The following is an 18,110-nucleotide window of genomic DNA, read 5'->3' on the forward strand; positions in this document are numbered from 1 at the left end:
GTGACTAATATGGTTATCTCTAGGGAATGTTTAACCTAGTATGGAAATTCCACAAGAACAGCTGGACGGAAATAAATATAATTAATTGAAAGTCAGTAGTAGGTTATAATACAAGTGTCAATGGGAAATGGTGACTTAAAGAAACTGCCCTTGTCTTTTGGTATTCCCTGCTACTTCAACAAAAGGGAATGCAACATAACTTTTCTATATAAACTGCATGAAAAATTTCAAGGCAGGAAATTGTACGAAAATAGACAATTAGAGCAGGACAATTAAAATCAAAGTGGGAAGGAATACCATATCTTTAATAAATTACCTAAATTTACTCATACCAGTATATCCTACTTGATACAAGTGATCTATCTACAAATGTACATTTTGTGTTATCTATCCTGGTTTTTGGCCTGGTTATGTTGAGCCTCTTGTCAGCATGTGAGATTATGTTAATGATATTGTGTATTTTTTTTAATGATTTTAAAAAAATAAATGTGGTGCACATGGTTGAAAGAAACACGGTACTAAAAATCGAAAAATGGGAACCATCCAGGAAATGGGTGAACCTAAAATAGAGTATATTTGGGTTTGGTTGACCAGGATTGGTTAATAATTTAAGTTATGTTGTTGTAAAAATAATCTTTTGAAAGCTTATCCTAGTTGTAAGTGTGTGTGTGTGGGGGGGGGGGGATAAAGACATTGGTTTTTTTTAACAGAATTTCAGTCCTTTAACAGTCTTGAGTTTGGAACACTCATTACTAAAATTAGCACCTGAATATTTGGTGCGGAATTGAAGCACATGTTTCAAAAACGTGCAGGTCCAGAAAATGCTGCAGCTCATATCCTTTCCTCTACACAGAAGCTGACATCCATGTTTCATCTATACTGATAAATATAGGTTTGAGCACGAGAACTCAAAAAAATTTAAGCTATTGATTTTTTAAAATCATGGTTGTTTGCATAGGCTTACTATGGGAAATAAATTAGTACCGCTTGTCTTGAAATGGTTCTGTTGTGACTAGATAACTCTTACCCTTCCAGCAGAGTTATCTCTCTTAAATACAATGGTCTACTTTGTTTTGTCCATGTCAAATTGACGATCTAACATTATTCTTAATGATACTGTGTGACATGCATACTGAGGTAGAATAAAGGGTATATTTATTTCACAAAACATTAACACTGAGGTCTATGGAAGAACAATTGGTACCGCGATACCTATATTTGGAGATGCACAAGAAGTTACATACTGGAAATAACCCATTCAAGTGTGAACTTTGTGAAAAGATGTTTAGTCACAGGAGGCATTTGAAGAGACACATGAGGATACATACTGTTGATAAGCCATTCAAATGTGAAGCTTGTGATAAATCGTTTATTGAGAGTGGTATTTTGAAGAAACACATGATGATACATACTGGAGTGAAACCATATAAATGTGAAGTTTGTAATAAAATGTTTAGGCAACAATGTGCTTTAAAGGATCACACGAGGCTACACACTGGAGATAAACCATTCAAATGTACACTTTGTGATAAACTGTTTATACACAGGAGTCATTTGAAGAGACACATGAGGATACATAATGTTGATAAGCCATTCAAATGTGAAGCTTGTGATAAATCGTTTAGTGAGAGTGGTATTTTGAAGAAACACATGATGATACATACTGGCGAGAAACCATATAAATGTGAACTTTGTGATAAAATGTTTAGAGAGCGATGTGCTTTAAAGGATCACACGAGGCTACACACTGGAGATAAACCATTTAAATGTGAAGCTTGCAATAAAACGTTTAGTGAGAGTCGTATTTTGAAGAGACATATAATGATACATACTGGAGGTCAAGCATTCAAATGTAAAGTTTGTGATAAAATGTTTGCCCAAGAGGATTATTTGAAGATACACATGATGTTGCACACTGGAGATAAACCATTCAAATGTGAATTTTGTGATAAATTGTTTAGAGGAAGTATTCATTTGAAGACCCACATGAGGATACATACTGGAGTTAAACTATTCAAATGTGATGTTTGTGATAGAATGTTTAGAGGAAGTAGTCATTTGAAGACTCACATGAGGATACATACTGGAGATGAACCATTCAAATGTGAACTTTGTGATAAAATGTTTAAACACAGGAGTAATTTGAACAGACATACGAGGATACATACTGGATATAAACCATTCAAATGTGAATCTTGTGAAAAAACATTTAGTGAGAATGGTTTTTTGAAGAAACATGAGAGAATACATACTGGAGAGAAGCCATTTAAATGTGAAGTTTGTGATAAAATGTTTAGGCAGCGTAGTGTTATAAAGAATCATATGAGGTTACATACTGGAGAGAAACCATTTAAATGTGAAGTTTGTGATAAAATGTTTCGACAGATTAGTCATTTGAAGGGCCACATGAGGATACATACTGGAGATAAACCATTCAAATGTGAAGTTTGTGATCAAGTGTTCAGACAAAGTTCTACTTTGAAGGTGCACATGGTGATACATACTGGAGATAAACCATTCAAATGTCGACTTTGTGATAAAATGTTTCGACGAAAAAATAATTTGATGGTTCACATGAGGATACATACAGGAGAGAAAATCATTCAAATGTTTGGGAATGATAGTGTTTTGTAACGCCACAGGATGAGGTATACTGGTATTAAAGGGTTAATAAAAACAGTGAAACATAAACAAACCGAAATGCACAAAAATACAAATAAAATTATGCAGTTATTTACCTTTTTTGGGTATATGTATTGGTGTACACCCTGATATTATGATTTGTAATTGTTATAATAATAATAATAATAATAATAATAATAACAATAAGCAAAAAAGACTTTTAATCCAAGTGATTTTGTTTCAAATTACTTACTTTTTACTAATTTCTTTTGCAATCCATATACATGTAATGAAATCATTTACTTGTACTTTTACTTGATTGGACAGGTATGGTAAGTAGCAAAAAAGGTCATAACTTAAAATGTCTGAGTGGGATTATGATTGTGACAATCAAGAATGTGTATTTACTTATTTTCGGTGAAAAGATCGTATGCTTGTCACTTGTGTTTTAAAGTAAGCAAAGATGTAACAGAGGTACCAAATAATAAAGAGCTATCCAATTAACTACAGCCAATGACTTCATGACACAAATTTGTTTTGCCTTTTCATCATTATTCAGTGACAAAAATGATAATATATTATAACATATTTATTTTCATCAGTGCTATGGTACAAAATATGTGTACTTCACATACATGCCAACCTTTACACTTGGCATAATCATTTTGCTTTATTTCACCAAATTTTGCATTGCTTTAAACTCCTTTTGGATTACACCTTTTTAGTACATTAAATAATGAAATAAAAATGAAGGAAAACAAATATTGTTCTCATTTATACTATTATCTATTTCATTACATTGATGTAAATTTGAGAAAATTCTTAAAAAAAGGTGGCTGCTGCTTGAGAGTAGCATAACATTGCTTTCCTTACTTGCTATTTATAGCAAGTGTATATGAATCTTTTTTAAGGAAGCAGATGGATTTCTTGAAATGTGAACTTTTGCCTCAGGTCTCACTGGATAGTTTCGTATTTTGACCCCCGCCCTCAATTTTTAAGGTAGAAGGCATGAACCTAATTATCACAAGCCTAGCATTTATAAATTCACACATAAGCTAAATCTATAATGTGGTTTAGATTTACTTTGAGTTAGGCTTGGAAATAGGTTGGCTTGTTGATGACTGCCTGTCACAGTTAGATGAGCATTGGAGATCAAATGCGTAACTTGGGCTGCAAATGAGCTGCTGACTTGGCTTACATATTTATGTGTCTGCTACAGAGGTAAATATCTAAAAATCTAGATGGTTGAGGGGTGATGAAAAGTATGCTAATTTGTTATAGTACTAGTTAACTTTATTCATGCATGAGGCACATACTGATTCTTTTAGCTGCCTTGTCACAGAAAAATATTAAAAATAGCTATTTCTTGTCAGAAATGAATGTAAAATTTAGGGGTTGGTGGCAGTGTTGGTTCAGCATAAAAACCACCAGTTGCATCAGGAATTAACCTGATTAGTACAGTCAAATTCTCACATGTATCCTTTCTACAAAAATCATTTATTTGTTTTTATTTGTATCTTCAGTGTAAAATTATTCTCATTTTTCTGAAAGTGGTCATTGTTCACCAGATAAACTGTCCATTGAGACCTGACAGATTCATTCTATTTATAAGCTAGTTAAGTTGTGAACCAGTCTGTACTTTTAAAGAAAATGATGGTAGATTTTAAGTGAAATAATTTATGGAGTGAGTTGCAGATATTATATGATGGAAAATGTAAGAGCAGATGGATCTTTTCAAACTTAAAAACATGTCAGTTAAAAAATTTTTTTTTTTACAAACTTTAAGATAAGTATAAGACAGCATGACCTTATTGCATATTTTTCTGTTTATGATCATTCAGCAAAACTTGAACATGTATAATAGTTATGAGTACTGAATTTAAGTAATTTTTCAGTATACTTTGTCAGTTTGTGCTTCTTTCGTGGTTGTAATCCATAAGGATTTTGCCATTTGTGACACGAATTTTGACAGAATCAGTAAAGACTCAGATTTGACATTTTGGTGACATTTTAGCAGTCAATAATTCCAAATCATAGATCACATGTAAAACAGTATGACTAAAACGGTATCATTAGACTTTTTTTCTCCAGCTATCAACATGTTCAAATAATTGTGATCTTTATATAATTTTCCATATTTTGTGGTGATTGTGCAGAGGTTTTTACATGTACCTTGTATAATATTATTAATATTATAAATTTCATGATATGTAATAAAGTATCAAAATATAAAAAGCTATTATTATCAATGAAACAAATACATAATTAATTATAAATGTAGCAGCAACACATTCAAACAAGATATGCATTATTAAACCATGCACTGAGGTTTCAGGTTTACTTTATACCTATTTTTCAAATAGTTTTTCTCAATGTCACATTCATTTAGCTAAGCAAAATGCTTGCTTATATTTTTGTTCCAAATTCTTATTTATCCTGCACCTTCATATTTGGGTGTACTGGGGTGAGGGGGTAGATAATTGCTCTAGCAATGCAATTACTCTTTAGGCAAACATAGGTCTTCCTCAGCCCACTAAATCGTTTCTAGTCTTGGTGATAGAAAGTATAATTTGCAAATATGAGTAGCAGTTCACATGTTGCTGAGGAATATGACTAGTATTACTAAGTACATGTATTTAGTTGCTTTACGTTCACTGTACGTACTCAAATGTGGTTAGTTTGACAGCTATAACTGCATGTATGTATATGCATGTGTGTGTGTGTATGTATGTGTATGGGCATGGGTATGTATAAAATTACATATATATGTATATGCATCCATGTATATATATATGATCATGCATATATATATATATATATATATATATATATATATGGATTGGCATGAAGGTGAATCATTTTTCCTACTTTTGTTTTTGTATGTTCATAGGTATGCATTGGGTTACAAAAGGTTCTACCATAACTCGTAGTGACTCATGCTAACATTGTTTTATAGTATATGGTTGTATCCAACACTAAAGTGTATGATATGTTCATGATCATACATATTGGGATTCTCACCTCTTGAAATATCATAGCAAATCATTACACTTCTTTAGGTTTACTTTTTTGTTGACTGTTTGTGTGTATGTGTGTGTTTAAATACTGTAGTAAGTACCATTCTAGAGAGAGTTCAAGGTGGACAATTTCCTGGCATGTATAAAATCACTGATATTTTTCATAATCTAGATGTAATGCTTCTTTAATCTATGTGAGGTATTTTGCACCGTGTTTTGTTCACAAAAGATGGTGCATTTCTAGCATGATGAATTTATACTTTTACAGTGACAATGGATTGCACAAACATGAAAAGGCTCTCTGCCAACTGTTGGGGACTTGGAGACTTAACAAAATGAAAGGATGTTTTTCATTATCTTCGAAAAATTCAGTGTAATATATATTGCTTACAGGATATTTTACAGAGGATAAAGTTTTATATATTAGAACACAGTGGGGTGATGAGAGGTATTGTAAGTTGTTATATATCCGACTCTTGAGGAGTTTGTACTCTATTTAATAACAACTTAGAGTATGATATAAAAGAATGTAAGAAAGACCCTGATGGTAATTTAATTGCATTAGATATTCTGATAGGTGAAAAGAACTTCATTTTAATTAATGTATATGGGCCAAATAATGTTTGCATACAATTTTACAATAACATAAATGATATTGTATATGAATAGGAAAATGATTCTATTATTATATGTGGGGACTTTAACTTGGTTCAAGATCCAGAATTAGAATCATCTAATTATAGAAAGGTAAATAACTCTAATGCTAGAAATGGATTATTAAATATAAAAGGCACTTTTGGTCTTGTGGATCCATTTAGAGTACTAAATGCAGGATTAAAGAGAGATACATGGACAAGAAAAGTCCTCTAAAACAAGCAAGATTATATTTATTGATCTTTTGTGTCAGACTTTCGTAGAGCTTCTAAAGATTAGGTGCTATGCAAAGTCCTCATTATTATTATTATTATTATTATTAGATATAGAGTAAAATCGATAGAAGAGGATCAGAAATCAACCAGATACTATTGCCACCTAGAAAACAGAAAGTATGTGAATATAACAATCACCAAATCTATTGGCAGATGAAATGGAAAGTATTATTGGTCAATCTGATATTATAGGGGAAGTAAAAGAGTATTGTAATAACCTGTAAAATGAGTAAAATGAAGTAGAGCATAGAGACTAATGGGAACTTCTCAAAACTTACGAAATTTGTGGACTTAACCAAGAGCAATCTCTAAGATTAGAAAGCAAAGTAACCCAAACATAAGTAGTGTATTGTTTAAAAATTAAAAGAGGTTATGATTCAAGCTTATTCTTGGCTATGACAGATATTGCTAAATTTATATTAGCTTTTTAAAAAATGGATTCGTAGAATTCTTCTGCCATATATAAAATTGGTCAATTTATTTGAATACAGAATATGAGAGGTTGGAAACCTGTTCCTACTAGGAGATGAAAATGTGATTACTTTATCCAAAAAGACAACAATTGCTTTTTGGTGTGATGTTTTACTGGCATGGAAACTGTTTCTTTCAAAAAATATACCCAAGACAGGAGATGATGTTATGAAAACAGGTTCATTGATGAACCCCCTTATAAGGGTGTACAAAGTACCCATTTTCTATAGGAAATGGTTTGAGCATTAAGTAATCTCTTTTGGTAATACATGATCAGAACAAGGAACTATGATCAATTTTGAAAGTTGTAAAGCTATATATGGTTTCAGTTCGAATTCCCTTGACTTTCAAGGGATAATTCAGTAGAAACACCTTGTTTAACATGTTACAGTTTGGTAAATCAACACTGGTCAGACCACTTGTCTCTTTCCCTTTAGAAATTGCATTTCAGGACAATAAAGGATGTAAAGACTATTACAATTAACTTTTAAAAAAGAGTGTTACACCATCTAGTGGAAATAAATGGAATGGAAATTTCAAAGTGACGATGGATATATGGCTTGACATATATATTAAAGCTTTAAAATAACAAGAAACTCGAAATTACAATGGTTTCAATTTTGTATCACTCATAGAATTTGACCAATGATTTCTTTTCTGTACAAAATAAAATTGCCCAGTACTGATAAATTTACTTTTTTTGTAAAAATACCCTGGAAACAATACTGCATTTGTTTTGCGAATGTAATGTGATAATCAAGCTGTGGAATGAAGTGATCATTTGGATTTATAATAAAGTGAATGAAGATACTGTGCCACGTTCAAAATATGTTGTATCAGGATACACCAACGTAAATATGAACAACCTTTATAGTTTTGCTTTAATTTAGCCAAACACTATATATATATATATATATATATATATATATATATATATATATATATATATATATATATATATATATATTGCATGTGTGTATGTATTTTTTTTCTTCTACGCTATATTTGTTTTCTGACTGCTCCGGTGGCCTAGTGGTTAGAGCGTCTGCCTCGGATGAGGGAGGTCGTGGGTTCGATCCCCGGCCGAGTCATACCAAAGACTTACAAAAGTGGTACTAACAGCTGCCTCGCTTGGCGTTCAGCATTAAGAGGTTAGTGTTAGGACCGGTCGGCCTGGTGTCAGGATAATGTGACTGGGTGGGACATCATTCTTTATGTCTGCGGTATGATGCCCGAGTGCTAGACATCACTATAAACTGCCACTGTGCAGACATCGTAGCGTTATGACCGGACAATTGTTAAAGCTACGTTAACAATCCAAATCACACACACATATTTATTTTCCATTTTCTATGTAAGTTGTAAGGTGACCCTGTGGTGGTTAAGGGGACAATTGAAAAATAAACACAACACGTTTCAGTCTTTAAAAAGAATATATTATACATCCTGTAATTCAGGCATGTAATATAAAGGTTACAGAGACTACACTTGTAACACCCAGATTATGGCTTTTTACGCCCAGATTATGGCTTTTTACGCCCATATTTTTTGCCACTTATAATATCAATAACTACCCTTATACCTCCTTGGGGGTTGGCATGTATCATGTTGGTTTATTTCAGTTTTTGAGCGTATTTCAGTATTTCTAGTAACCCGTGTTAAAGGATTTAGATGTAAAGTTTGCAGTAAAATATATTGGCAGCGGACAAAAAAAATCTTTTATAAATTCAGCAGAAATACATACAGTTAGAGTGGTTATTTGAAGGCTCGTTTGGCAGTGAAGTTAGCAATATAAAGATTTGTCTGAGTAGTTTCACTAGGTGCGTTTAATGATACATACTAGAGAATCAGCATTAAAAGATGTGTTTTGTGTTTAGTTTAGGCCTTTTTCATGTCTGAGGTGCTTTTAGTTAAGTAGCTTTGCTTTTTGCTTCAGCTACAATTTATCCTGACCTGCATCATTGCCACTAAATAGGATCCTCTACCACATGTGATTTACCATCCGTATTTGGATAATATGCCCCTGCAGACCAGTTTGGAAGACAACGTTATCTGTCAAGAGTCAATGAAAATGATCTCAGTTACTTGGCTGCTTTGCTTAAATTAATATTAATGCATTGATTTTAATTTCTAATTTGGTAAAATTCTTTGGATGACGAAAGAAAGCAGTTTATATGAAATTAAAACTGAGATGGACAAAAAGAAAAAGTGTATCTGAAGACGAACAAATTTTCAACACAAGCACTTCTAATGACCACTTTCATGATAGTCGCAAGAACTTTGTTAAAATTTATAAGATTCACATAAAACAAACTTGATCTAAAGGATCAGAGGACACATCCTAGCAATATTCTTCATCATTTATATTTTTTTTTAAATCGCAAACTATTGATATACACATATTTTGCTTAGTGCTGTGGACTTGAATATGACTATTTTAAAAATGACAAAATAAAGTATTCTTGTACATAAGTTAGATTATTGAAATCTCTTTTTGAATTTGAAGCCTTATTTTTCGTTTAAGAAACATGTATCTTATTATTGGACATAAGTTTTAAAAAAAATATTCTATTAAATGGTATAAGTGTTTTACACGATTTGAAAGCATGACCAAAATAAAACCTACATTATGCCCTACATAACGTAGGTAAATTGTGATGAATTGTTTGCAAATTATACCATTATCCTTAATATCATAGAGAAACATGTTCAAATGCAAATCATCTCTTTAATGTTCAAGTTTTGTGTTTCGTCAAAGAAAAATGTCAGTTGTAATGTTTGTTCACAAAATTAATAGACATTTGGGTGTCATTCAAGTTAGGGGAGATAAGTACGAAATATTTGGTATTGTGTGTTGCATTAATACATGCTATTTGTGTAGAAATTTCTGTTTCTAATCCAGGGTTTTCTAGTTGACGGTCTTTTCACTGAAAACAGATTACCCTGTTTCTCCTCTTTTCTGTTTCATTAAAACGCTGGTGATTTCCTTTGAGTACTTTCTAAATTAGACTGTGTTATAGATCTATTGTATCTTGTTCACCTCAATATTTAGAGCATACACTTAAAATAGGAAAAAACAAGCTGGTCAGAACCTCCGTATGGTACTCAGAATTGAGCATTATTCCTATTGCTATGTTACCTTCACCACCTGCTCATTAGCTCCAGGATCAAATATGAAAGCAGGTTTCTAAATGACATGTCAACGACTCCAAAATTACGTTTGTGGCCACCCCTTCTCGCTAATTGCGCTCGTCTTCTAGCACTCATATTCTCACTGTCGACAGTAATCTCTCTCACACACACACACACGCACATAATGTTTTCATAGCTAACCGCTCCGGTGGCCTACTAGTTAGAGCGTCCGTCCCTGATACTGCAGGTCGCGGGTTCGAACACCGGCCGAGTCATACCAAAGACTTATGAAATTGGTACTTACAGCTGCCTCATTAGGCGTTCTAAAGAACCCAGGTAATAAAATGAGGACTTGGTACCGACGCCCAGATCGATACAGAATAACGATTACGGTTCGAAGTTCGTGTGTCATTTGCATTTATTCATCACAGCGGCTCGTATGGCTGCTTGCAATTTACTTTTCACACATGTACTGTGGACACTTATCTCCTTTTCGCGCAACGTATTTAAGAATGAACGCTGATATTTAAAACTACACTATCCTAACGTCATGCCTGTCCATGGTTCGTGCGCTATTTTTCTTAAAAGCGCTTGTTTTAAATTTCTGATATTAACTAGGTCATTAACTTTTATCGACAGCGACAGTAGATACAGATTAAGAAATATTCGACGAAATAAGATTGAAATACGTACTGCAGTTCAAGTAAATGATGCACAATGTAAACGTCCGGTTTAACTAAGGTCATTTTTGTCTTATATTTGTGGTTTTGGAGGGAGTATTAGATTTTCAAGTCACGGCCGCTGTTCACATGTTGTTTACTGGACTCTATGTTTTATTAGCAGTAAATCCTAGACATATAGTTTTGTCACGGCAAAGGCAACACAAAACATTGGTTGCCGAACATGCACTTCTTATACTATGCTAGGAAAAAATTAACGTAATGGATAACTATACAGAATGAAAATTTTCACTCAAACATTTAAATATAAGGAAATCTTTGCTATTTAATAACACTGAAAACAAAATCTAATAAAAATTGACCACCTGTTTAAATATGGTAATTGTTGCAGTTATGTTACTTGAAACAGTTCCAACAAAACAGACCGAATTCTAAAATGTGACACCACTTGTCATAGATTCATTCTATCTTGATCCACTTGTCATATATTCATTATATTTTGATACTACATACGTAGCGGACCAGCCTAAATTAAAAATAAATGGCGCCAGATATAATAATAGAAAACGGGCTGTAACGATGACTGAAAAATGTTATAGGAGAGGAATTTTGTTCAACTTTTAAACATGTTCCTCCGGACCTTCGTTAAGGGATGTACCATGACCGGTCGAGGATACTACAACATCCATCATTTGTGGACTTGGCGACTATTCGCGAAAGTAGACATGTATACAAGATAAAGTGAGTGTTATGCATAAATAATGTATCCATTTCTTTTATATATATATATATATATATATATATATATATATATATATATATATATATATATAATCTTGTATTAACTAGTAATCCACGTGGATTTAGCCGATTTGTGACAAAACATTTAACTGCAGATCCAGGTAAGTAGCAAAAATAAATGTTTATTAAATAAAATAAATATGCACGTTTTCCATAGCTGTGTGTAATTATGGAATGTAATATATAAATTGCTGTTTTTATGTTAAATAAAATAAATATGTACGTTCTCCATATTTGTGTGTAATTATGGAATGTAATATATAAATTGCTGTTTTTATGTTTAATAAAATTAATATGTAGGTTTTCCATAGTTGTATGTAATTATGGAATGTAATATATAAATTGCTGTTTTTATGTTAAATAAAATGAATATGTACGTTTTCCATAGTTGTGTAATTATGGAATGTAATATATAAATTGCTGTTGTTGTTATGTTCAATAAAATAAATATGTACGTTTTCCATAGTTGTGTGTAATTATGGAATGTAATATATAAATTGCTGTTTTTATGTTCAATAAAATAAATATGTACGTTTTCCATAGTTCTGTGTAATTATGGAAAGTAATATATAAATTGTTGTTGTTATGTTAAATAAAATGAATATGTACGTTTTCCATAGTTGTGTGTAATTATGGAATGTAAAATATATACATTGCTGTTTTTATGTTAAATAAAATAAATATGTACGTTTTCCATAGCTGTGTGTAATTATGGAATGTAATATATAAATTGCTGTTGTTATGTTAAATAAAATAAATATGTACGTTTTCTACAGTTCTGTTTTATTATGGAATGAAAAAATATATAAATTGCTGTTGTTATGTTAAATAAAATAAATATGTACGTTTTCCATAGTTGTGTGTAATCATGGAATGTAAAATGTATAAATTGCTGTTGTTATGTTAAATAAAATAAATTTGTACGTTTTCCATAGTTGTTTGTAATTATGGAATGTAATATATAAATTGCTGCTGTTATGTTAAATAAAAAAAAGATGTACGTTTTCCATAGTTGTGTGTAATTATGGAATGTAATATATAAATGCTGTTGTTGTTATGTTAAATAAAATAAAGATGTACGTTTTCCATTGTTGTGTGTAATTATGGAATGTAAAATATATAAATTGCTGTTTTTATGTTAAATAAAATGAATATGTACGTTTTCCATAGTTGTGTGTAGTTATGGAATGTAATATATAAATTACTGTTGTTGTTATGTTCAATAAAATAAATATGTACGTTTTCCATAGTTGTGTGTAATTATGGAATGTAATATATAAATTGCTGTTGTTATGTTAAATAAAATAAATATGTACGTTTTCCATAGTTGTGTGTCATTATGTAACATATAAACTGCTGTTGTTATGTTCAATAAAATAAATATGTCCGTTTTCCATAGTTGTGTGTAATAATGGAATGTAATATATAAATTGCTGTTTTTATGTTCAATAAAATAAATATTTACGTTTTCCACAGTTGTGTGTCATTATGGAATGTAATATATAAATTGTTTTGTTATGTTCAGATTACGCTTTGTTCCATCTATATTAAAAATAAATTACGCTTATACCTCTCAGAGGGTTGTCATGTCTAAACCCACAACAAAGCAGTTCAGGTTCACATTTAATACAATTTCCCTTTGATCGGATAGCTTATTGTTATGATTGATGGGTACCCAGTAGAACATTTCAGAAAAAAGTAGACATCTCTAGGAGCACAGCATTACGAGGTTAGTGTTAGGTCTGATCGGCTTAGTTTCAGAATTATGTGACTTGGTTGGACATGGTGCTACATGTCTCCGGCATGTTGCCCAAGTGCTAAACATCACTATAATCTGCCACTTTGAAGACATCATAGCGATATGATTTAATGTTTTTTTAAAGCTACTTGAAAAATCCAAATCACACACACATACATCCTCTCTCTCTCTCTCTCTCTCTCTGGATTTTCATTCAATTATTAAAAGTCATTATGGGTAGCATCATTATGTTCAATAACGACCTTTAAAACCATTGTAATTCAGTAAGAAAATGCTATATTATTTGACTTGTGAATTGACATTTTGGGTGAGTTGGAATTTGATTCACAATATTGTGACCATCTCTAAATTTTCCTTTTGTATTTTAAGGAAATAAATAGTTGATTTTATTGATATTGTTGGCTTCAGTTCCTTTCTGGTACAAAACTGAAGACCTAAAATTGTAGCTATATATATATATATATATATATATATATATATATATATATATATATATATACTAACTTGCTTCAAAGTGTTGGTATACAGCAGTTTGATATACCAATACTGTAGGTATATCAATTGTGATCCGCAAATGCCGTAATAATACGCATATACAAACACTCTTGCAACGGTTCCCTTGCAAATGTGTGTTGTCCACTTATTAATCACTAGATACGTATGAAAATAACGAAATAAGTATTAATAATCACTGTTTCCTAAATGAATTTAATATGGTACACATTTTCATTTATGCTTTCCGTTCGCCCTCCTGTTTCATACATAAAGTACAAAATACTCAGAAGCCTGGAGTGAAAGAGATAAAGAGTTTGGGATGGATGATTTGTAACGGTATGTATGTACTTGTCTTATGATTTATAAAACCAAAAATAGAAAGTTGTAAACCCTGACGACATTATACGATAAATGTCTCGGTTACGTGGTATAAATACATGTAATGTGATGTGTGTGTGATCTGAGCGATTTTTCAGTTGTAATGCTACGGTATCTGCAGTGTGGCAGTATAGAGTATGTCTTGCACTGGGGCACCATGCCGTAGGTATTTTGCATGATGTCCCTCAACAATCATATTGTCTTGACACCAGGCCGACCGGACCTAACACTAACTTCTTAATGTTGAGCAGCTAGCATCTGCCGCGGATGCTCTAACCACTACGCCACCGGAGCGGTCCATTATATGATGTATTTATTGTTTGGTTGTAGTTTTTTAAACCTATTATAATGTCCTAAAATCGATTATCATTAATTAGAAATGAATATGTCCAAAGACCCTCCCCCCCCCATTTCTCTCTTTCTTGGGACCAGAGTAGAAAGATACTGGCGAAAATCTATGAAAAGACGAGCATAAAGGAGGAATTTCGCTTGTGTCATTCCACGATGATTCTATACTTAAGAATGATGGTAAAGGTTTGTTCAAACCGGCCAAACGGTGAGGGGAAGAGTGAGAGAGTTATAGGGTTGGTAGTACTGCTATTAAAGCAGAATAATGACTTAGATCAACTGTACATTTATTAAAATATTTTAATTACCTCTTGTTTGTTCATCATTTCGCATGGTTTCTATCCCACACTATTTTCCATGGCTGGTACGTGAAGTGCTGAGCGTTCTTATGAATGATTGAACTAACCATATCTTTTTAGTGCTCTACGTTCTTCATTATAACCATCCCTCATCTTTAAGTCATAACCCTTTTTTATTTGTAAAAGATGTAAAAATAATTAGAAACTCAAAAATATTACAGTTAACTTATCGTATTGCATAGGTGATTTTAAATTGCTACAAAAGGCACATACTGCATTTTATAGCCGATTTACTTGGTATCGATGTGAGGGGTTCGTTCACTTGGTCAATACACATTTGCTTGTATTCAATCTTAAACTCCATTCAAAGTGCAAATATCTGTATTTATATGTGATATAAATAAAATATATGTACAGTATGTACGCTGTATCAATTTTAAATAAATCTTATGCATGTTTCTTTAAAAGGAAACTCGAAAAGCTTTTTTTTCTTTAAATGAAAAATCATACATCTCTTGGTAATCATTGATACCATGTGCAAAGTATATATATTGAGCATCAATTTGAGATCTTCGTGCTGAAAATCCCAGGTTAAATTATGGATTGCCGCCATGGACTACCAGGGATACATCTGCGTCAGAGTTGTTCCCATGTTTTGTTTCTTGGTCGTCTCATCTCATACGTGCATTGTAAGCATGGTCAATAATATCCTTTGAGAACATCATTGATGGATCAACGGACTTTGAAAAATCATCGGAATATCTTGCAAGACCGAGTAGCAGCGTACTAAGATCGATGTCGTTTTGACATGCTGTGATTTCTCTACTATCAATCATATACATGGCACTTTTATATAACGTCAAAATACCATTATTAACCGATCCGCTTTGTATCCCCTGCAACGTATGGATTATTGTCATCTCTCAAAAATCTACATTGAACTTAAAATAATGCATCGGCGAGTGGACAATATACGTATGTATCTCGAACTTGTAATTCGATTCGTCCACGCTGGTTTGCTTCTCGTGCATCATAAGAATAAGGCACAGACTTATCCTTGAGTACCGGTGCATCCATGTCAAATGCTGGATCAGACACATGTTTGAATATTTTTTTATATTCGCTTCTGTCTAAAACGACGTCTTAACACTGATCCATATCAACGACGATGACGGGCCAGACCAGTACCTGCTATTAGGTTTGCGGCTATATTTTTTTCCATCTCGGTTGAGGCTTGTTTTGTCAGGGATGGCCCACCAGCTAGTTCTTTCATCCGCTCATTTGCTGCTAGATTTTTTATTTTACAGACAATTGCTGGCATCATTTCGCTGCTGGGTAGTTTTATTGGAATGCTTGCATTGAAATTATTCACATTTGCCTGTTCTTATCATCCTAATAATCGAGCAAATCTGTCTTTTATCGCCAAGAATGTTTTACCAGCAGCATCGCCAACAGTGCCAATACCCTTATCACGAACAACTTCGATGACTTTCTTGCCTAGTTGTTTTGCATTCGGGATAGCTTTTGTGTCTATCCTTATAAATAAACCTTGAATAACATCGTCGAATCCATCTCCGTATATCGCTTTATACATCGGTAATCGTGAATTTATCAAAGCTGACGTCTTCTGGTCCATGTTGGGCGTGGTGTATATTCATGTCACTTTGTTATCGCCAATCTAATTGATCCCTTACTGTAGTAATCCTCGGTGATTTCATCGATCAGTGCCCGATACACACTTTTATCCATAATTCTACCGGTAAATAAACGTTGACAAGGAGCAGCTGCTTCATTGATGATTTCGCTGGAAAATTATCTGCTAGTCTTCCATCAGTCAGTATTTCTAGTCTATCAAGATCAGCACGAATGTTACAGGGACAAACCTTATATTGAATCATCAGCAATTCAGCTATCTATATATACCACCGTGTTTCCAAAAACGTCGATCGCTAGTGACCAAGCAATTTCCTGCTGCTCCATCCTCATTTTGAGTTGGTCTGAATGGTGATTTTTCTAAAATATATATCCATGTGATGGCGCTTGTCTAGCTTCTTTGACCTGTTTCTCATATTCTTCAAATATATCTTTACATTGAAAACTGGTCTGATTTATACCATGATACTTTGGAAACGCGAAAAGAGTCCAATTCTTTGCTTTTTTTTTACATCAGTGGTCTATAGATCTAATAGGTCACGGCGAGCTGGATAACTGTAGTAGAAGCCACTATATTGTTTCATCAAAGCATTTCGAGACCTTCTTTGGTAAATTTGGCAGGTGTTTTTTTTTTTTTTTTATAAAAGGTTATGATTCTGATTCTAGTGAAACAAGATCCCTTATATTACATCACATCACGGAGCTAATCTATGCCCTCAATTGCATGCTGCACTGCTTCCTGTACTTGTGGTTGACTGCAACTATTCCACCCTGAAGACCTCAGACAGTAATTTTTATTGTTGGATTTGGTTATTGTTCTTCTGCTATTTTTCTAGCTGATTTAGCGGTTTGTTCCAACGACGGAATAATACTTTAGTAGCTTTAGTGACAGGTTAAAATACTGTTCTGTTCCTTTTGTAAATTCTACTTGAGCTTACTGGCGTTGCTGTAGTTGTTCTTTGACAGAATCACGTACTGCAATATATTTCTTAATTGCCTGATGTTGTTCTCGAGCTAATTTAGCTGTACTAGATGCCATAGTAAATGCAGAATAACAACTATTTAATTACATATCAATTAGTCAGCCAACATAAAATGTTTTTATAGATGCAGTAACAGTTTAGTTTAAGCTACACCAGATTGCTAGATTTTCAGTTCGACACACAATTTAGTCATTGCCCATATCACGCGAAAAGCCAGCCAAACATACCTATGACAAATTGATCGCTAATTATAACACAGCAAAAAATAATATAGTATGATAATAGAGCAGGAGTGGTATAAAATGTTTTGATTCTTTTAAATTCATGTAAATTAGGTTAGCTATATGTTCTTAATAGACACAGTGGCCGAGTGATTATGATTCACGGACAATCTTTCGATGGACATGTAAAAACTTACTTCACGTGTTCGATCCTAGAGCGCGACTGACATATTGTCTGCATTTAAAACAAAATAATTAAGGCGTGCAACGTGCCTCCGATGCATTGAACAAGGATGATATATCGTTGAATAGTTAATTGCAA

At 32.8% G+C, this 18,110-nt stretch overlaps 1 protein-coding gene across 1 annotated transcript; it reads left to right on the plus strand.

The window, feature by feature from the left end:
* Nucleotides 1–895: 895 nt before the first annotated feature.
* On the plus strand, nucleotides 896–4,857 carry LOC149784080 (uncharacterized). The gene has a single exon (XM_089933202.1). The coding sequence runs from the start codon at nucleotides 1,186–1,188 to the stop codon at nucleotides 2,632–2,634; it is 1,449 nt and encodes a 482-aa protein (XP_089789328.1). The 5' UTR covers nucleotides 896–1,185; the 3' UTR covers nucleotides 2,635–4,857.
* Nucleotides 4,858–18,110: the final 13,253 nt, after the last annotated feature.

The sequence above is a fragment of the Sinohyriopsis cumingii genome, chromosome 14 (assembly GCF_028554795.1).
Source record: "Sinohyriopsis cumingii isolate HCF-2022 chromosome 14, ASM2855479v2, whole genome shotgun sequence".
NCBI classification, from domain to species: Eukaryota; Metazoa; Mollusca; class Bivalvia; order Unionida; family Unionidae; genus Sinohyriopsis; species Sinohyriopsis cumingii.

Coding starts and splice junctions, on each gene's coding strand:
- LOC149784080 (XM_089933202.1), top strand. CDS start 1,186: ATGGAAGAACAATTGGTACCGCGATACCTATATTTGGAGATGCACAAG.